This window comes from Ciconia boyciana, chromosome 1 (assembly GCF_034638445.1).
Source record: "Ciconia boyciana chromosome 1, ASM3463844v1, whole genome shotgun sequence".
Lineage (NCBI taxonomy): Eukaryota > Metazoa > Chordata > Aves > Ciconiiformes > Ciconiidae > Ciconia > Ciconia boyciana.
Genome location: NC_132934.1, coordinates 205,247,524 through 205,269,421, shown reverse-complemented (window position 1 = coordinate 205,269,421; position 21,898 = coordinate 205,247,524). Strand labels below are relative to the sequence as shown.

The 21,898-nt window shown below is 38.5% G+C and overlaps 1 protein-coding gene across 1 annotated transcript in view; it reads right to left on the bottom strand.

Annotated features, from left to right (window-relative positions):
• TRPC6 (transient receptor potential cation channel subfamily C member 6) overlaps window positions 1-21,898 on the bottom strand; it is a 96,611-nt gene that overhangs the window by 19,652 nt on the left and 55,061 nt on the right. Inside the window, exons 2-6 of the mRNA XM_072855060.1 lie at window positions 19,990-20,764; window positions 11,890-12,075; window positions 9,586-9,750; window positions 4,670-4,883; window positions 2,590-2,817 (exon numbers count right to left, since the gene is read on the bottom strand). Of these exons, the coding sequence (XP_072711161.1) occupies window positions 2,590-2,817; window positions 4,670-4,883; window positions 9,586-9,750; window positions 11,890-12,075; window positions 19,990-20,764 (1,568 nt within the window). The remainder of the gene's footprint in view (window positions 1-2,589; window positions 2,818-4,669; window positions 4,884-9,585; window positions 9,751-11,889; window positions 12,076-19,989; window positions 20,765-21,898) is intronic.

The following is a 21,898-nucleotide window of genomic DNA, read 5'->3' as shown; positions in this document are numbered from 1 at the left end:
TCAAGCAGGGCCACCTAGAACCACTTGTCCAGGATCATGTCCAGATGGCCAGAATATCTCCAAGGATGGAGACTCCACCATCTCACTGGGCAACTTGTGCCAGTGCTCAGTCACCCTCACAGTAAAAAATTGTTTCCTGATGTTCAGAGGGAACCTCCAGTGTTTTAGTTTGTGCCCACTGCCTCTGGTCCTGCCACTGGGCACCACTGAAAAGAGCCTGGCTCCTCTTTGCACTCTCTCTTCAGGTATTTATATGCATTGATGAGATCCCTCCTGAGCCTTCCCTTCTCCAGGCTGAACAGTCCCAGCTCTCCCAGCCTTACCTAATAGAGGGATGCTCCAGTCCCTTCATCATCTTTGTGGCCCTTCATAGGCCCTTCTCTCCAGCATGTCCACGTCTCTCTTATACTGAGGAGCCCAGAACTGGACATGGTCTTCCAGGTGTGGCCTTACCAGCGCTGAGCAGAGGGAAGGATCACCTCCCTCGACCTGCTGGCAATGCTTTGCCTAATGCAGCTCAGGACACCATTGGACTTCTTTGCCACAAGGGCCCTTTGCTAGCTCATGTTCAACCTGGTGTCCACCAAGTTATGTTTGCTAGCCTATGATAAAACCTGTGGCGTTAAATATTCACTATTAATATTATCCATGTTAGTATGACCATACATAGATATTCTCCAAGCAGACTTCAGTGTACGTGAGGGTAGGAAGGCTCTGCAGAGGGACCTGGACAGGCTGGATCGATGGGCCAAGGCCAATTGTATGAGGTTCAACAAGGCTAAGTGCCAGGTCCTGCGCTTGGGTCACAACAACCTCATGCAATGCTACAGGCTCGGGGAAGAGTGGCCGGAAAGCTGCCTGGCAGAAAAGGACCTGGGGGTGTTGGTCGACAGCTGGCTGAATATGAGCCAGCAGTGTGCCCAGGTGGCCAAGAAGGCCAATGGCATCCTGGCTTGTATCAGAAATACTGTGGCCAGCAGGACTAGGGAAATGATCATCCTCCTGTACTCAGCACTGGTGAGACTGCACCTTGAATACTGCCTTCAGTTTTGGGCCTCTCTCTACAAGAAAGACATTGAGGTGCTGGAGTGTGTCCAAAGAACAGCGACAAAGCTGGCAAAGGGCCTACAGAGCAAGTCTGATGAGGAGCAGCTGAGGGAACTGGGGTTGGTTAGTCTGGAGAAAAGGAACCTGAAGGGAGACCTTATTGCTCTCTACAACTACCTGAAAGGAGGTTGTAGTGAGGTGGGTGTCAGTCTCTTCTCCCAGGTAACAAGTGATAGGACAAGAGGAAATGACCTCAAGTTGTGCCAGGGAAGGTTTAGATTGGATATTAGGAAATATTTCTTAACTGAAAGGGTTATCAAGCATTGGAACAAGCTGCCCAGGGAAGTGGTTGAGTCACCATCCCTGGAGGTATTTAAAAGCTGTGTAGATGTGGTGCTTAGGGACACGGTTTAGTGGTGGACTTGGCCATGTTAGGTTAACAGTTGGAGTCGATGATCTTAAAAGTCTTTTTCAACCTGAACGATTCTATGATTCTATACACTAAAAAATGGCTCAACTCTGCTTAAGTGCATAACAAGTCACAACTCATGACTGATGTCAATGGAAACTGCCTTGCTAGATCATACAGTATTTTATAGCATAAATGAGTTGCAAGACTTGTGCTTGTCATACCCAGAAACTGTGAATAGAAACAGTACCTGTTTGCAAATTCAAGTGGGTGTTACTGAAAACTGAATTAATATTTAACTAGCTGCTTTTATAATTTATGTGAAATTTGTAACTTTCCAGTAAAATTTATAAGACTACAATTTAATGGGTTTCAGAATATATATATATTAATTGCTCTGCTTTTTCCACAGCCTGCCTAATGAAGAAATGCAACCTTATTATAAATAGTATTTGAGGCATAGAATAGAGATAGAAACTGATGTAATTCAGTATCTAGAGAAAAATATGTAATGTAGGGAAGAGAGATGTGGTGGTGTTGACAGTGAACACAAGTAAACAGAGCTTAATTTTTTCTCATTTGGGCAAAATAGCCAGTAATTTCTCATATATGCCAAGCATGTTTATTAACATTTTTATCTCTTACTGGTAAAGAGAGTGGATTGAGAAACACTAAAATAATGTAACAGAGTCTCTGAGCAAAGCATATATAAAAGATACATTGGTTATGTTCGCAAAGGAGGTTTAAGAAGTTCCTGCATCTCATTGCTTAGTTCTGCCCCTGCATTACAGTACCTCACATTCGCAGTTGTGCCAACACAAGTGTTTGGAGGATAGCATTGTGTAACTGAACAGATGAAATGACCTGGATTAAAACAATCTTGAAAAGACGTGGGGTGACAGTGGGGTTATTTTGATCTTAGATCATCTCAGTGCCTGATGTCTAGAACAGTCCCCAAAGAGATGTATGAGCATAGCCAAGGGAACTGTGATCAAATAGTAGGGATGTGAAAGAGAAGGGGTGGGAATTTCTTAAGCAGTACATTGTGGAACTGAAGTATTGGAGACTTATTATCAGCAAATCAATTCACCTTGGCCCAAGAAGTAAGTCTTAATCATGTGCAATCAACTCACCCAAGGTGTAGTATTTTATGTTGGGTTCCAGTGTTGGACTTGTCAGATCTTTCATATTTGCATCAACGAAGTTCTGGGCTCTGGACGCATGCCAAAATGCCATAAACCTTGCTATGAATGATGCTGCAAAAATTGCTAACATACCAAAATCAAGCATATTCCATAACTCAAAAAGGTATTCCTTTGGACCTTGAGACCAAATTTCTTTACATTCAGACCATATCATGCCTGTGTAAGACAGAACAGAGAAAACAGTGTGTACTTTTATCTTCACATTTGCTTTATTTGGTATTTTATTATGTATAGGATATGCTCTTGGTTGCAGTCAAACTCAAAACCATTTTGGTCAGTGGGAGTTCGAACACAAACTAAAATCCTTGAACCTGCCAATTCATATACATTCCAGTACTCCTTTCTCATGTGAGTAATAATAACAATCTTTCATACTGCGTTTTCCTGTGCAACTACAAAAGCTTTCAAAGAGAAGAATGGGATGTGAGTATTACCATCTGTTACAGACAGAGAAAGAGACTGAAAGAGCGGAAATGCTCTGGCATGATCATATATGGTAGAGCTAATAGCAGAACTCACGTTTTCTTATTTGCAGAGTGCCCTGGATACAGTCTGTTTTACTGAAGTTGCAAATATATGTGACAGACGAGCATGAAAGTAAGAATCAGACCTAATGCTTCTTCAATAGAGCACAGGTATCTGTTTGGATAATTATACCCCCTTAATAATAAAATATAGGAGTACAGTATTAGTTTATGGCATCCTTTTTATTGAGCAAATCCTTTTCCTTTTCAAGATAAAATTTATTTAATCATGAACTACATTTCTAGGATTCTAAAGAGAGTTAATTAAAAAATGAATTGGAATAATGTCACTATTTTTTGAACTTATCAAATTGTCTGAAGGAACTTTTCATCATTTTCAGATAAGGACAATTATAATGTTAATTACAGTAACTAAATTCAATGCTACATCTGTATGCACTGAATTAATTTTTCATAAACTCTCTTATGCGTGACACTGAAATAAATAAAAATAGATTAAATCAGCAAACTAGAACTTCAAATTGGAAAACTATCGTTTACCCCTTTATTATCAGATTTAAACACTGATATTTATAGAATATTTGGAAATCTAAGTGCCATATTATTCCCATAATACAAAATTATATTAATTTCTATACAGCTATGTGATGAAATAACTAAAGATTGTCAATGTCTTTCAAAGCTATAAGAATCAGTTGGTGTACAAATGGCTCCAATTTCAATCAGAGAGAGCTCATAAAAGCAAAATATTTTAAATGCATAAGCTCTTGAATGGAAACAGATTTTACTTAGCTTGAGTTTAACTCTCCCATATTACTGACTTAACAACCACAACCCAGATCTTTAAAATATTTGGGCATCTGAACCCCATTGGAATAAATGGTATTAGACTTGTAAATAACAATCAGACAACTAAAATATTTTTGAGGGTCTGTGCTCAAGTTCTTATGCTGACTAGTCATCACCAAATTGAATGGGTCAGCTCACAGTACTATTAATAGTATTCATTTCATCACTATGTTGGGATGGAAAAATCTACTGCTGAATGTTCAGGGGTCTATATTCTGCTTCTCTTTTGTCAATAATACATTCAGCTATACACTATTAATTCTGCAGGCATACTTGCAAAATAAGAGAATCTTAGCAGAAAGAGACAATTGGACAGAGAAAATCTTGGCCCATGATGTAGAAATCTTTCCCTGTGGGAGCTGACACAGCCTGACTCAAAAAAACTCAGAATACTGGTAGACGCTTTCCTTTGATATTCATAAAACCAAATGCATTCATATTTAGATGATGTAGATTTCACCCAAGTCCTTAACCTGAATGTCTGTGATTAACTAGGCACATGTGAATCCTGCTGACATCCCATAAGAAACATGAGGCCAGCGTGGGAATGCAGCCAGCTGAATAAACTCCCTTTGTTGCAATTTTTACACGTAACGTTAATAGCAAAGGATTAAATTGGGTCCAGCTTCACTGAAATCATAGCAAGACAAATTTAAGGGAAAATTAATCTTTACCTATTACCCAAGAAATAATGAGCATCTCCATCCATGAGAAACAGGATGTTTTCATCCTAAATAGCTGTTTTACGTTGCCTGTTGTTTCATTAGGTCGGAGTTTGGTGCCATCAAATCTGTCAGCTGCATTCATGACAAGCAGACCAAGAAAAATGGTGAAAGAGGCTGCATGGGCTACAAACTTCATAAATGGTCCACGCATTATCCTCCCCAGCTGCAACAGAGGTTATGAAACACAAGGATATTGCATTGCCTTCTTCCAAAATAAAAACATATAAAAAGAACAGTAACACAGAGAAATATATATTTCAATACCAGACAGGAACAAATATTTGGAAGAAGTTGTATACTATGACGCCATGCTGCCAGTCACCTTTAAAAGTTTCTACTTATATTTGCTATTTTCAGAGGGATAATCTATCAGTTTCACCATATATGTATTTTTAACTCAGTGTTTTGAAATAATTCTGTATTTGGGGGCATCTATGTCTACTATAGGTAATTAAGAGAAAAATTTATTATAGTTGTTGAATTTCTTACATGGTAGTCATCTTTATGAGGCAACAAAGAAAATGAGATTTTGACATTACTAAAAGCATTAAATTATCACCAGGAGTGAATTATGACTAAAGAATTCTCTTTCCTGACTGACATGATACTCAATTTAGCACACTTATTGTGCAGTTTTCCCAACTTACTTTCTTTTCAAAAAAAAGTCATGAGGCCTCAAAAGGTTATGTTTATAGTTCTGTAGTGTCTTAATTTCCTTCCTGACTCCTTTAATGGAAATCTCCTTAACTTTGTCATGACTAAAAACAACTTTAAAATGGTTTAGTGCAACACTTAAAAACTCTGAAAGTTCCATACAAACTCACACAAGGCTGAACTTTTAGCAATTATTTACTTTATTTTTGAGAGTTCCTGTATTAAAAGTCGTAGCTTGTTCACTTAGTTGGCAGCTGCAGAAAAATGCTTTTTTATTTTAGGTGAAGACAGTATCTGTATCTGACAAAAATTCCTTGGAAAGAATTGAAAGGAAGTGTCACAGATCTCAGCTGAAACATGTAACAATCTGTGGTCTGGAAAAGGGAGGGGAAAGCAGAAATATAAGTTACTGGTATTCCTGGTTTTGCTACACTTGTTTCATATCAAAGTCAGGATTTTGCTGTCCTTACAGCCAGCTTTTACAGAAACATAGAATAAGAGGATGCAGCTGAGGATGCGATGGTAAGGTCTCAAATACAGATAACATTAAGAAAACTAGACAAATGTAAAAAGAAGATACTGTTAAAGGAACACTGTCAAGGTTAGTAGGCACAAAATTTGATCTTTCTCCTTCATATTATTTTGCAAACCCATGCCATTCATTATGTTTGTCACTCAAAATTAATCTTTTATTAAATAAAATATTCAATCAGCCTCATGAGATGAACTTCAACAACCAATTATTTTGCGTGAACTACAAAGAGAACAGGTAATCGTCATGGGGAGAGATTTTATTTCAAGCTAGGAAGGAATAGTCATAAACAACACACAATAAGCAGAGCTGGAAAATTATAAAGTACCTTGACAGTGTCCTTTTAAGTGCATTATTCTTGTGTTCACAAACGAAGATGGGTTAGGAGACAGATGCCAGAAAGAGACACAGCCAGAAAAGAAGAAAAAATACTGAAGGAGGTAATGTTAATATATCCCTTGATCAAAAAATACTAAATTTAAAAGACTGAACTCCTAGCATCCCCCCTCCCACCCCTTCAAAAGAGACAGAAAAGTATTTTTTACATATATATAGTAAAATCTCCCTGGAAGCAGGACTGACTACATTTGAACTGATTACACAAATGCTGGAAGTTATTACAACATTGCCATATAACAGTGATCCAATAAAATCTTGAAATTACTTTTAAAATTCTGAAAAACATTTAAAATTCTGAATTTCTTGACAGAGAAGATATAGGTCAGAAAATACGAATCAGGGAAAGAAAGAGCAACATGTAAAGACAAGGCCACAATCTTGCAAGTTTAGACTTTTCTATAAGCTAGAGTCCCTCCTCAATACACTTTCACTGTGCATTTTGACATAATAAATTCCCTCCCATTGCACAGACCAAGGACATGATCTTTTGGGTTTGGGTTTTGGTTTGAGTTTTTTTCTGATTCCTGATCCTCTGTGCTATGGTGTTTGGTTTGCTATAGAGTTTTGGAGAGTGTTTTATAGGATGGTTTGGGTTAGCACAAGATATACAATAGTTATACTGTGGATACTTTGACATGTATTTGGCTGTATATAGGGTCACCTGAAATTGCTGCGGACTGGAGTCAGTGATTCACATTATTCCACCTTTGTGACTGCAGAAACAGTTACAGTATTGTAACAGTGTTACAGCATTGTAACATTATGGAGTATGGCATTGATAAAGAAATGATAAAATAGGACTCCAGTTAGCACATCTATCACAAAGGGGAAAAGGCCTGATAACAAAAAAGAGATAATGCATTTACTTTTTTAGGAAGAACAATTTCCTAGCTCTTCATATACTGGACATAATATTCAATTTCCTTTCCTCTACCACAGTGCAAAAGAGGAATGTGTATAACCCTCAGAATATGGTTCTAGAAAGTATGCAAGTTACTTCTTTAGAAATGGCAACCCCAGGCGGCTGGAAACAGCAAAAGAATACTCAACTTCAAATTCTGATTCCTCATCTTGGCTAGGGGCTGACTGAATTACTTACGAATTCATGAAGCTAAAAATCTAAATTCTATTATTAATTAGAGCTGAACAGAACAGACATCAGAGATTCTTGGAGATTACTGAAAAAAGTTTTTACTCTTTCAAGATGTCATGTAATAAAATAGTATTCTAGAAGTTTTCGGTTAATTATGTCAGTAGTTAGACTGAATTACCAATTAGAAATGCAGAGCAAACAGTTCACAAAACTTTGAAGTGCCTCCATGTGGATTGCTAGCTGAAACTCAAATAAGAGGCAATCTTAATTCCTTTCGGCATCTGACACTAGGGAATTCCTGCCAAATCAACAGGACTTTGTCCACGTATTTATATGAAATTTCTTCCAGATCTGAAACTCTCAATTCAGTATCTGTGGTCCAATCTCAAATTAACTTGTTCCTAAAGAAGAAACTGGTCATCTATATAGGTAACTGACTGAGATGTTGAAATGTCATAAAGATATTTTGCCTTTCTCAGTCATGGCATGACAATATAAAGAAATGTGTCAGAATAACTCCACTGCAAGCTGTTATTTTCATCACAAATACTGTGAGTATTTTCTCTCTCTTCTGTCACTGTGCCCTATAGTGCCGAACCTGGAAAAAGACTGGGTACTTTATCTCGGTAGGAGGAGAAGAGATTTATAAAATTCCATCAATCCATACACAGAATGGACTCTGTTGATACACATCATGTTCTGTATTGGAGCCATCCCATCCTGAAATTAAACAGTGAACATTTTTGCCTTCAAAAAACAGAAGAATCAAACTTTGAAGTATGAATGAAGCACAAGGTAAGAAATGGCAGCTGGTGAAAAAGGTGGATTAGAATTTACATTTGCAGAATATAATGAAACAAAAAGCATTCAACATATAAATCACACGATGAGACGATTAAATAGCGATGGAAGAAGTGAAAACTTAAAGGATGTTGTCCCTTGAGCCTTGACTTTAAAAAGCTACTCTGAAATAGCTTTGCCAGAACGTACAATGGTTCAAATTTACTTTAAGATCCAATAAATCATTGAAAAAGGAAAATGACAAATAGATAAGTCACTGCTATAGTTGAAAACTAATTACTGAAGTATGTTGAATCTCAAGGTGTGTTTTAAGACAAAAGTATTCATAAAAATCCTAGTCACTATACAGAAAAGTGAAAATGACATAACTGATTTTTATTGTCCAGACTGAAAGAAATTAAAAATATGGCAAACCAAAAAAGGCCCACCTTTCTCCTCTCAGGGAACAATAAAAAAACCCACAAAGACCTCAGTCCTCTCTTTCAACCTTCCTCTTTCCCTGGAATCATTGTATGTGCACAGGATTCAACCTGCTAAAATCATGGATGTTACACTGTAACCTGTTGAATAATCCTTATAGGATCCCAATTGTTCCCTCTAACATACTCTCAAGGGAAATCTTCCACCAGTGTCCATTTAAAACAGATAGTCACCAACTAAAACAGAGATTCAACACAAAGTTCAGAGAGGTCAGAGACTGTAACCCATCTTCAGTGGAAAGGCTTTCCATAATATATATAATCCAAAACAGATACAGTGGTAGTATCCAGATCCAGACAGTGCATTATAAATGGATGCCGGGGAGGCTGCATGGCTGCTTTAAAAACTCATTAAATATAATGAGTATTAGCACTGTCTTGACAAGCCAACACAGTTCACTTTGACTTCTAGAAAACTGATGATGATTGTTTTGATTTCTGGCATTCATGTTTCCATGACTTTTATCTATTAATTTTAATCATCAAAAATAAAACTGCCTTTGAGGCAATTGGAATCAAAGCACAGCTTGAACTTAGTCTAGCCCTGAATCAATGGGAAATGAGGATCCTCTGCATCTGCCTACTAAGGCAACAACTAAATGAAGAGTAGTTTGACTTATTGTTTCTAAAGTACAATTTCTACAAGGCAACTCTTGCTCAACCATTGTAATTTAATCTAATATACATTGCATTTAACATAATACATTTACCTGTCTTAATTACAATTGTCTGAACATGCTATCTGGCAGCCATTCCATTCTAACTCAGCTTTAAAATAACATGTTTCTGAAGTGTTATTTAAGCATGTCAGTAATTAATACTCATGCTTCATCTTTGTCAGACAGGAGTCTACATACAGATGATACAGGAGTTAATAAAAGGCCATTACAAGATTTCACAGACTGACCTTACTGCAAGGAGCAATCCAGTAAGCCATTGAAAGGAATGGCAGTCCTACCGCAACAGCAAGAACAACCAGAAACTTCACTGCCATGGTCTGCTGCCGTAAACCTGACAAATTCTCATACCAGATTGACAGAAGTTGTTGTTGGCAGTTTGGATGTGCTACAAACTGTAACAAAGAAAAGGAGCACAACAAAATAATATTGCTATCAGAATATCTTTTATTAAAATAGCAGCTATATGAAGCACATTAAGAATGTGGGAGTAGCAACAACCCAGCTTATATTCAAAGGAGTATTACCAAGGGTATGAGAAAAACTTTTGTGATGAGCATAACCTCCCAGCATGCAGGCATGTTGCTATGAGCAACAATAAATCCTCTAATTTAAAAAACTATTATTTTATTGACACTGCCTTCTATCACAAACTATTAATTTCCATCTAAGGGTAATTAAACATAAACTTTATCTGGGCAAACTCTACTTGTTTCTGAGATTTATAATTTTCATGTTACTACTTCAGAAATTCCAAAACTTTAAGTCTTTCTGTTCTGCGAAGGATGCTATATATTCTTTAGTTATGAAAGAAAGAATATGCCATATTTTCACATGCTAACATAGAAAATACCATTTTTTTCAGCGGGCATAAGAAAACAGCTGTCACTTTTGCAGGAAATCAGCTAAGGACTATTTATAAGTTGGTTCTGGAATCTTTTGGACAAACTCTGCAAAACTGAGAAGTTTGGCCTATAACTCTTTTCTGTCAAACCTCTGGAGAGTATAAGAAACATCTTACAAAGGTAGATATTAACAAACAGTGGATTCTTGTGCACCATAAATTTTTAAGTCTAGACCTGGAAATACAGTTAAAAATTTAACTGAAGCTAGTTGCTGGGGTTTTTTTCTAGAACAGTTCTCTATATTTAAAGGATGATTGGCTGAAGGTGCAAGAAATGTCTTTATTCAGGCAAGAGAAAGTGTTGAAAGAAAGTTCACATTCAAGGAAAGATTAAGACTCAAATACTATAAAGGACAAGGTCAATGTGATATCTTCTCATCAAAAGTTGTTTCAGCTCTCTTCATTGACCGTAGCTTGCCAAGTGTTTTGCAGGTTTGTGTTCATATGCTGGTAGGTGCTCTTCAGTCAAAATGGTCGTCGTCTTTTCTTCCCTTCATGAACACATAAATCCTTCTCACATATAAATGTTCCAGGTGTCCCCCAGAGATGTGAACTCAATTTTTGTAAGAGATCTGCAACTCTTCCCTGATAAATTAGATCTGTATATTCAGTCCATACTGGATATTTAAGAGTCCTGATTCCCTATCTATTTTTTTGTTGATAAAATAAGGAATTGTTTATTTTCACAGTGTTGATCTGATCCATTTCATTATGTAGGGAAAGCTTTATCAAAGGTCTTGCTGCTCTGTCAGGAGATAGCTCTACTTTAGGGTACCCTGCTTTCAAAGTATATTCCTGAGCTGTACCTTCTTGATTTTCAGTTGTACAAACTTCATCACACAAATCATTTCTCCCTGGTTCACACACATGTCACCTAGAACTTGACAATCTCTATTATCCAAGATAAGTTTTCTGGGTAATTCAAGAGTCTTGGTGCAGCTACTAACTCAGCTGGTTTCAGTGAGCACTTTTCCGATGCAGACCAGAGTATTAAACTGACAGCAGAAAGGAAAGTAAGCCAAAGAAGGGACAATAACTCCTGTATTCGACATTGCCTGGAGCCTGCTGTTCTTCAGAAGTGAGAACCACGGTCCTATTACTCCTGGATTGTGTCTCTGATCCTCTTTATAGATAAATGTATATTTTCTGTGAGACACGCAATTTCACTAAGTTTTCTCAACTTTCTGAGTAAGACACAACAGCTTGAAAAAAATGTGTATCAATATTTGTTATCATGCAGTGCACAGGACTGCTGTGCTATCCTCTGGTTTTTACTAAATCTTATAATTTTCCAGGCTGCAGAAGTAGTGCAAATATCTTCCATCTTTTTTTTTTAAATAGATTAAAACTAAAAACAAGTAAATACCTACAAATTTTGTATATAGCTACACCTTTTTTTAGAGCCATTTGCTCTCATACTCACTGTGACCAGTATCCACCCTGAATATCTGCTTCTTGTTTATACTGAAAGCTATTTGGAGCAAGGATTCTTTTGTTTGTAAAATACACTGTACAGAAGGGCCCAAATGTTCATTTAAGTGTCAGAGGCTACCAAAACATAAACATTTAATAATAGCACAATTTAATATCACTATCATGACATGTCTGTTTGATCAATATAATTGCTTACTTTTTTAACTTCATACTTAATGGCGAGTTTTAAGCGGCTAAGGCTGGGGCGACCATGTTCTCCATTATTATGGCTCATCTCTACATCACCATTCAAAATAGCTTCCACTTCTTCTGTATTTCTGCACAAATCAAGGAGTCCAACTACAAAATCCTTGCATTGCATAGACAATTTCTTGTAATCATTCTAGAAAAGAAAAGAAGAAAGAAGATAACTTGCTGTTTAGACTAACATGAGAGAAATAGTTCTATATCCCAGCTACACATCTGTGAGCATCAATAGTTTGTTTGCATCTTGTTATGGGTTTTTTGGGTAGATTAACAGCACTTTATTATCAGGCATCTGCTTCCCCTGAACGTTCAAAGAGTAGGACTCTTGGTTACCTTGGACACCTACATTATCAATTTTTACACCTGAGTTACTTCTCTAGACTTGCTTTAGAGCCCATTGAAAATAAAAAAACACTTTCAGAAATACTGCACGACATATTTTAATGACTATTTCAAGTTGAGATGAATAGCACAGGGGAAATTTTCTATTCACTGACTCTCACAGAAGGCTAGACAACTAGCTCAGATGTAGAAAGTTACACTGTAGAGATCCCAGTTGGACAAGATGAGTATCCAACAGAGAACATGTCTAAACGACTTCCCAACCTTCTTGAGAATTACATAAATATATTGAGTTTTCTTAGGCCTTGAAATTATTCTTGTAAATCTTATATTTCTCATTTTCCAACATCTCTTTTAGCTTGCAAACACGATTTGATTGCTGTTTTCCAGCAACAGCGTCAGCAGTGCTTCAGATAGCATGCTGATACCACATCTCTAACTTCAGCTCAAGGCTCTCTGGCTCACATATCTCACAACAAGCTTCGGCATGTAAGCCAAAATGTTGCTCTGCAACTGCAAGTTCAGTCACTTATTGCTTTAACAACCAAATATTCTTCTCAGCCACTGTTTTCCAAGAGGCGTAAGTCAAAACAGAAAAAGATATTTTGATCATTGCAATCCACATTTTGTTAACCACTCCTTCCTTGCAGCTGTGTTTGGGTCATAAAAGATGAATGTAGCTAGACAGATAGGGAGTTAGATGGATGTAGATATAGATGTATATCTAAAGCTAAAAAATGGGTACAGATAGATTGCTCCTGACTTAGATCTTAGAAGAGATTTACTCATACATGTGTCAACAACTTCTGGTATTTTTGTGATCTCTGCTAATTTTAATGTCTTAAAAAGATGAAATTACTGTAGAATTTTTCCCAAACAAAAGAATGAAAAAACCCCCAACGACCCCACACCATACAGGACTGCTCATGTAGTCTCTATCTCATGTTCAAAGTAACTTTCTATGAATGCTTTTATTACAGTGACACATTTCCCCCTCTTCTGGTCTGTTCATAGAATTCCCCCTTCTCCCACTCTTAGTCCCTGTTCAGTCCCTTCTTTTTAATTACCTCCTTCATACGAACTGCCATCTAATACACACCCTGGAACAGAAACCATTATTTTGAGTATATAGAATACCCTAATTTATTTGCCAAGGATGTACTTCATGCATGTTTGTGCTTTATTACCCACAACACCACAATACCAGTTTATTACTTGGATATATTAAAGGATTGCATCCAAGTTTTACATTTCACTTTACTTAGATGGATGCAAACATTCATAGACAAATAGTTATAGACACTATTGTATGTCTACATAAAACTGCTACTGATTTATTTTTTTAATAACTTAACGTAAGCAAGACAGCTCAGATCTGTCATAAAAGAGAAAGGAACTTTAATGTCATTTCTCTACAAAGACAACAGAAGCTAAATACCAAAACTAACCATTTTGTGAAATGCTGTATATTTTATTATTGTATTATTTATTTTCCCTCTCTTCAGAAGAATAACAATAGAGATTAACCAAAATCCTGACTTCTTGGCACTACAGAAAGACATTTTTTGAGAGTAATACATCACCTTCTGTTTGGCTTTCATTTTTGTAGCAGCAGCTAAGATAAGATTCAGTATTCAATCATTTTAATACATAAATGTCCTCTTCAAAATTAAAGGAAAAGTAGCCATTTGAGATTCACAGACAAAGGAAAAACATAGAGTCAACCTATGCACCCTTGTACGATTAGGTACTATGAACTGTTCCAAACTGATATCTAACCCTTGAACATCAAATGAAAAAAGGAACATTTTTCAATAAATTCAGGAACAAAATATTTTGTCCTTCATAAATAACTATTACAAAATATTGTAATATATTTGTAATATATTGGTATGTGCATATTTTCTGGTAGGAGATACATGTATACATGCACATTCACACATACTCTTCAGTATTTTCCAGCTCTGGTGACTGAGACATTACATGGATTTTCAAAACAGTATGTGAGGAGACCATTACTCCATGGTGGAGTCCAGTGCCTTTGGGCAGTCTCAAAACAAAAATCGCATATGATAATTTATTCTAATGAAGAATATGATTTTTTCTGAGTGTAGTCCTATTTGCCAAAATGAATACTGAATGGGCACTTTTAAAAATAGCCAGATATCCCCATTCACACTTTGCAGAATTATCCCTTCTGAATTTAGGTTCTGTACACAGTATCACAGTGTATTTTAGCACCCAGTAAATTCATCCATGAACTCCATCAGTTTATTTTCTCCTTTGCAAAAGCAGTAAAACAGCTTCCCCTCCTGTGAAATACTGCCCCAGCTGTGATCAGCGGTGGTAGCTGAGCTGAAATCTCCTTGGCGGTCTGGTTACAGCAAATGAGCTTTGGGGAAATCAAGCGGTGCCCAGCATCACCGCCTCTGCCCCAGCCGCGGCACAGGACGGTTGTAACACAGCAGAGTCAGCTGAAGGCAATGCATGACCCTGCTCCAGTTCACAGTTTGCTGTCTTGAGACATATTCCCTCATGAAGAATTTATCCTCTTAGGGAAGGTTATGGAGGACAGATGGGATGATAATGTCTTAAACTGCTATGGGAAGATTTGTCAGGGTCTGAACACAGAGAAGGCAGCTCTAGCTGGGCAACTTTGTTTCTAAAAAGTCAAGTGTGTTAACTTGCAGAGACTACTGCACGGGCCGCCTTTTGCCCCCTGTCTCCTTGGTCCACTTAAAACGTGTAGTGACAGCAAAAATGATTAATACACTCTTCTTGCCATCTCAGTGTCTCTCTCTCACACATGCACAGAAACTTTCCCCTCACCCCGAGTCCCACATGTCTCTTACCATTAATGTGAGCCAAGGGAACATGGTAATTTGTTTGGCTTAACTTATTTTTGAAAATGGCCAAAGGCACACAGATAATTCCATGACTTCTTTACTGCAAATTGTAAACTTAATGAACTAAAAAAGCAGTCCTGGGAGACTTGAGAAGGTAGTTAGCAATTAAATTACAGTTGGAGGCTCTAAAAAGAATCAGCCCTTAATTCTGCAATAAAGGATGCATATGCTTTATTTGACACATGTGACAACATTGGTTCAGGGCTCCTCAGCAGTTTAGGAAAAACCCGATTTTGCCATATTTTGCCACACCAAAGACGAGGGGCAGCACTGGCTGCTCCCACCCTGCAACAGGAAGGTGATGATTTGGGTGAGCGCTGTGGGGGATGACGAACCAGGGGAACAAGATGCTGGTGGTAGAGGAATGACAGGAGGGGTGGGGGTGACAGTGGCTGCTGCTGAGAGGGGTCACCTGCTCTTCGTGGTAGGAGCAGCCGCAGACTGTCTTAGTGTCCCAGATAAGGGAGCAAGCAGGCCACGGTCAGTCTGAAAGCCTCAGCTGACCATGATTTGCCTTACCTCTGCCCACGTAAGCAGGAGAGTATGGCCAGGAGAACAGGAGAGCATCACCACAGCTGTTTCTCCCAGAAGAAAGGGTCCTTCTCCACACAGCCTCCTGTGATCAGTTACAGGCTATGCTGTCCCCCAGACTGTGCCTGGGATGAAAATGCCCTCAGGATGCAGGCTGACACTGAATCCCACAGATGAGATGGAGCAGTACTCTAGACCACATCCTGGCCCTGCTTAGTGAACTGTAGAGGCCAGGACCAGAAACACGGGTATTGCTATATGAGGATTTAGGATTTCACAGTGCACTGTGAATGTAAGTGGGACCTAAATGTTGGATTTAGGTATCTTAGTAGGTAGATAAACACGTTATTCCCCTTACAAAGGTGGCTCTTACTCCTTCAGTGCCTCAGTTCTTCTTCTCTAAAAGGTGATGTTAACTTTTCTCTAAAAGAGCTGACAATACCTGTAATGAAGACTGGGACCTGATTTCTGTAATGGGAGTTGTATAAATGAAAACAAACAGAAAATCAGACTTTGAGATGATAAATTGAGTTTTGCTTCTCATCAGAAAAGCAAACTCAGATCACCTTATTAGGGGTTATTAATTTACAGCAAACAGTAACATATGCACGTTTATTTTAAAAATACATTTTTCCACTCCATCCCATTAACCAATAAAACAGTGTGTTGCAGTGGACTTTGTACTAGATGCAAATCTTATCCATTTTGAACAGCACTGGGCCACAGCTGTCCCTCTCAAAACTCCAGGCCACATCTGTGCAGGACATTTGTCAGATATCATCTATATCCTAATGGACATAAAAGAGATATTAGCTCTAGGGTGGGCAAACAGCTTTGATGACAGAAAATACGAGCGCAACCTCCCAAAATAAAAATATTCTACATATTATGAAACCTTGTAAAGCTGCACACTTAGCCATGTCATAAAAAGCTAAATTAAATGGCGTTCAGAAAATCCTGAAGATCTCAGAATTACTCAGGAAGCCTGAATTAGCTGTTTGCCTGGTATAGAAATATTCCCACACTGTGCTTGACATATCTGTCCAGTTAGTCTTCCTTCAGAAGTCATCTTCTACTTTTTTCTGGTTTTACTCCTAATAAAGAATGATCCTCCAAAACACTTGTAAAAACAATACCTGCAACCAAATGTAACAGGCATGTAATGCTATATACCACTCCTAGAGGTTTGAAGCAAAGACAGATGTTTATTCCAGAGAATAGTGGTTTCCACTGATTATGGCATTTCCTGTTTTGCATGAATCACAGTTTCATGGTCAGCGTTATCTCTAACCTTAACTGATGGTGTAAGACAGGAGAAAGAAGTAATTTATAAGATAGTAACGAAGCAACCAGCATCACAGTTCAGCATCAACCCTTTCCATTGCCTCTGAGGAAGTCCTGGGAATTGTCTGTGCCACTGGTTACTGTAGGCACCCACTAGGAAGCTCCCTTGCAACAATACCCCATCAGCATGATAAAATAGGTGACTTTTAAAACAGTGTATTACTAGAAAGTTCGGTTTTCATTTAGGCAAGGTTTTAAACACTATAAATGGCTCAGGCAAACCCTAGGTGAAGCCAGAGACTTGCCATGTCCAGCTAATTTATACATTAAAAATACACTTGTTTTGATTACAGTAACACGTGTAAAACATTTTTATGAAAAACACATTTTTACACTATCTGGATAATTGTAGCAAACTCCTGAAATAAAGTAAGGGCAACAATTTTTAGATACCTTGCTGAAAGCAGGGATATGAGCTTGCAGGAGCATAAACAAGCCCAGACAGTAAAGACGACAGTGTCCATTTCATGCAGCTTGTACACACAACCTTTGTACCGCCTGCACTGAACCTAAGCCAGGTATTTCTCAGTGAAGCCCCCAGCCTGTCTAGATATTGTAAACGTTATCACCTATCAATAGCGTAAATGTTAACTCTCATCAATGCACATATAAATGTACTCCCTTGTCTTTAATATTTATCCAGAACCACCACATGATTTTAATACCTACAAAAACGTTCCCAAAAGACCTTATGTTGCCAGCCGCCTGCTCCTGGAGAAACCTTCAATTAAGGGAGAGTTAAATTTCCGTGTTGCCTTGTGTGCCTGCTCCTCATTGTTCCTATTCACCTTCACTCTACTCTAAAGAGTATGTATGTCCCCAGCAGAGCCTGGCTGATTAACGCCCAGCAATATGGAGCTGCTCTGTCTCTTGTCTAGCCTCCTCTTTCTGCTGAGGGACCGTACCTCAAAATCTCTGTTGCAATTCTTTATATAACACTACACTAGAAGTAGAGCTCTAATTTTAAAGGAGGCAACTAAGGCAAAAGAGGAACTAGAAAACCAAAAGTCACTCAGGGATGAGCCAGGTCATGCTGAGGAAGGACCTCCTCATGGCACATCAGGGCAGGCTGCAGAAGCGTGCTTTCTGAACCAGCCAACCTTTTCTCACCCGTGTGCTCCATTCCCTGCCCTGGCGGCACCAGGGACAAATACTGCACTCCCAGTTCATCTCGCCAGTTGTGTACTGCAGCATACATTTGAAGGACATTTCTTGCTGACAGTTCCAGATTATGATTTTTTTTATCTTTATAATAATCTTAGCTTGTGTCGCTCCAACTGTGGTAAACGGAGCTATACAGTCCCTACAAATCAGACATGCTATTTATCTCAACATAGCTGTGAACTTAACAGGCTGCATTTACGGTGTATGAAAAATGTTTTTCTGTTCTGTTCTAAATTTACTCCCCTTTAAGTTAATCAAGTCCTTTTGTTCACATCTTCAGCAGCTGCTAAAGAGAAAGAAACAAGAGTATGTGGTTTAAATGCTCTTCTCTGAACTGTATATGAAAGTACTGGATGAAATCTCAGTCCACTGAGGTCCTAAGGATTTCTGCCAGTGACTTCATGGGGCAGACTTTCGTCCTCTGCTTTAAGCTGAAATGCTCTTCCCAGAATTTGGTCTTATTCATATAAAATAAAAATTCTCCTCTGCTCCTATTCCAGCTGTTTAGCTCCTGTTTTTAAGAACCCCTTTCATACTCCTCCTCCAAGAAATATTTCAGCTTCTTACAACAGATTGGTGCCACAAAGGTACACCTACGAGAATGAGTCAGGACTAATCAATTCAGAATTGCAGCCTCTCAGCTCAGGTTGGCTGAGCAGAGATGGGTTCATGGCCTTGAGAACTGTGCCACTCCTAGGAAGATTAACTTTAAATATTGACCATGGCAACTTCAAACTCTTCCTAACGCAATGTTGGAAAGGATTCTTGTACTTCTTTGGAAGGGGTTTGATCTCCTGCTAGTGAAGTCTAGATATCTTGCTCTGTCACAGCAGTATCATATACTAGCATCTGCTTTCAACAGGGTCCCATAAGGTAAACCCAGTCCAAGTGATTTTAGCTAACCGAAGTCATAATTAACACTGCCTATGTTTGCACAAGGCCTGACTTTGCATTTACTGAGAGCAAAAAGCTTACATTCTTACTGTCTTAACACAAATAAACTGTGGTAAATATTTTTGTAGATTGTGCACCATTGTAGCTACATAACTAAAAAAAACCAAAAGAACATTCATGCTTCAAGGACCTAAGGGGCCTTGAATCCCTGGGTCTCAATTTTTTTTTTTTTTTTTTTAAATCATGCATTTTTCTAACATTAAAAATTCTATGTAACACTGAAAAAGTCTTTAACTTCACAGAGTTCACAAATAACTAGGTACAAAAAAGTAAAAAAAAGAGGAAGAGGTTAGTAGAAACACCAGAGAAAAGCAACACATTAAAAAAGGACAAGAAGGACATTATTTGGAGTTATTTTAGTAAATAACTGTAAAACATTGTGAGAAGTGAGAAAGCTTTCAGTCCAACTACAAGAAAATAATGAGAATGTATGAGGGTTTAGTAGAACTGTGCAATTCAGTTTGCATAAGTGACCAAACTGTTCCACTTCAGTCTCCTCTTTCCCCTGTCCTAAGCCAGCTTCACCCAAGGGTTTGAAAGGACTCCCTTCCTATCCTGCCTGACAGGAAGTGGAGAATTAGTTCACTGGCACCTTCTACATAAGCAGCATGAATTACATTCAGCCCAGAGCCATAAGACATTCCCAAAGATTTAAATCTCCCATTCATTAAACAATTATACATTTTCCCACATCATCCTGCTGATTTCTCAAGATGATGCTGATCTCTTACTGTTCAAGCAATGGGAGAAAGACCTTTGATTGAACTTTGCAATTCTGTGTCTGTCAGAATCGGTATCCCTCTACTTACCTTAAACTCTTTTTCAATGTTGGCAAGCACAGCCAACTCATTGCTGAGCTCTAAGGCAGTCATTACAGGGTCTTCACTGGACAAAGACAGATAAGCAGGGCTGGCCAGACCTTTGTAGGCATTGATTCTAGACCTAGAATGGCTGAAAGAGTCATGCTTTTGCTTCTGATTGCATTCACTGCACTTGCAGAAATAGTCATGTGGCCTATCGATCCGAGCTCCTTTTCTCAGCAGAGTGTGGACGATCTCATACTCATGGCAGTGAGCAGCCAGAATGATCGGTGTAACATCATGGGAAAACCGTGTTCCATCTTCGTCGTATGCATAGAAGTCATCGTGCTGGAGTTCTGACTGGCTAGGACTCAATGCAAGCCTCTTGCCTTCAGCAAATGCGGGATGGTTTAGGATGGCTTCCACTATCCGAACGTAACCCTTGCTAATAGCCAAAAGCAAGGCATCCCCAACCCGAGACAGGTTCTCCTTCTTCAGCAGAAGTTCTGTGATCTCCAGGTGCTCATTGGCAACCGCCAGCTGCAAGGCGTTCTGCCCCATATAGTCCACACAGTTCACATTGAGTGAGGCACATTCTTCCAGCATTTTGCGAATCACTGGAATATTTCCGTATTCTGCTGCATCCAAAAAGCGCTCCTCCTCAAGAGAAAGACTTGTTGAGTGGTCATTAAACATATACGCTGGCCCTCGACTGGCCTGCCTCCTTCCCTTCTCCCGGAGAATGGTCTGTCGTCGTAGCGCTAGTCTATTCTCATTGCCTCGGCTGTGTGGAAATAGAGAAATTATTAGTTCTGTTGTATGTAAGGGCACTCATTTTAAATCCATTTTAAATATCCATTTTAAATAATAATTAATAAAAATATTTTTATTTATCATTTATCTGCTGCATATTTTTAATGCAGCAGGGAGACCAGAAACACTGACTTTGATGCACTTTGTAACCACTGTCGCTACACAGCCTTGAAATCAGTAGCCAGCTACATTTTATTTCAACAAGACAAAAAAGCCCTAGTCAATCATCATTTAAGACTATACTTTTTTCCTTATTTCGTCCTCCACGGCTTTTGCATAATTTTTAGTGAAGCTGGATTGTGCATCACGTTAAATAGGTAGAATAACAGTTTTAAAGGTAAGGTTCTTTCTCAGGTTTACACAGAAACCCGTCTCTTTTTCCAGTGCTCTTCTATCCAAACTTATCATCATCATTTAGTATCCCACACATCCCTCTGTTATGTATGGTCACTTCATGAAAAAAGTGCTTCCTGTTTTAATCTAGAAAAGAAGAAAGCATTATAACATTTTTACATGCTAAGATTTCACTTTCTGGTTACAAGAATATTTTCAACAGAAAACATTCAGCTAAGTTTGAGAATTGCTTCAAGAATGAAACTACGTTTTCTCTGGATGAATGTACTACTTTCGACACCTTTGCTAGATCTAGCAGACATTTTGAAGGACTTCACTGGAACAACTGGGTATCAAAAGAAAAAGAACATCAGATCTCAAATTCATTGTTTAAATATATATTTTAAATACAAAGATGACCTGGAGAATAGTGATGACATGCAATGACTGCCTCAGTCCAGAGACAGATGGTATCAACAGCACAAGGCAGTGAGGATGACCCAGAGCTGCTCAGCTGGTAGGAGGAGTCCCAGTGACACCACAGGAGCCTAGGTGCCCTCAGGTGGCCCTTCTGAAAGCCACCATCCCCTCAGGATGCCTTTCACCTAAAGCTCTTTACTTGGTCTACTTTGGTGCTAAGTCACAGCTCAGAGTGAAGACACATCATGGTGTGAAAGGAGTCAGCAGTCCCGGGATGGGGGATTGCACGGGACAGCAGGGCACACAAGCATGGAAATTCTCTAAATTCCTTTCTGCCTCAGAAAAACAGGCA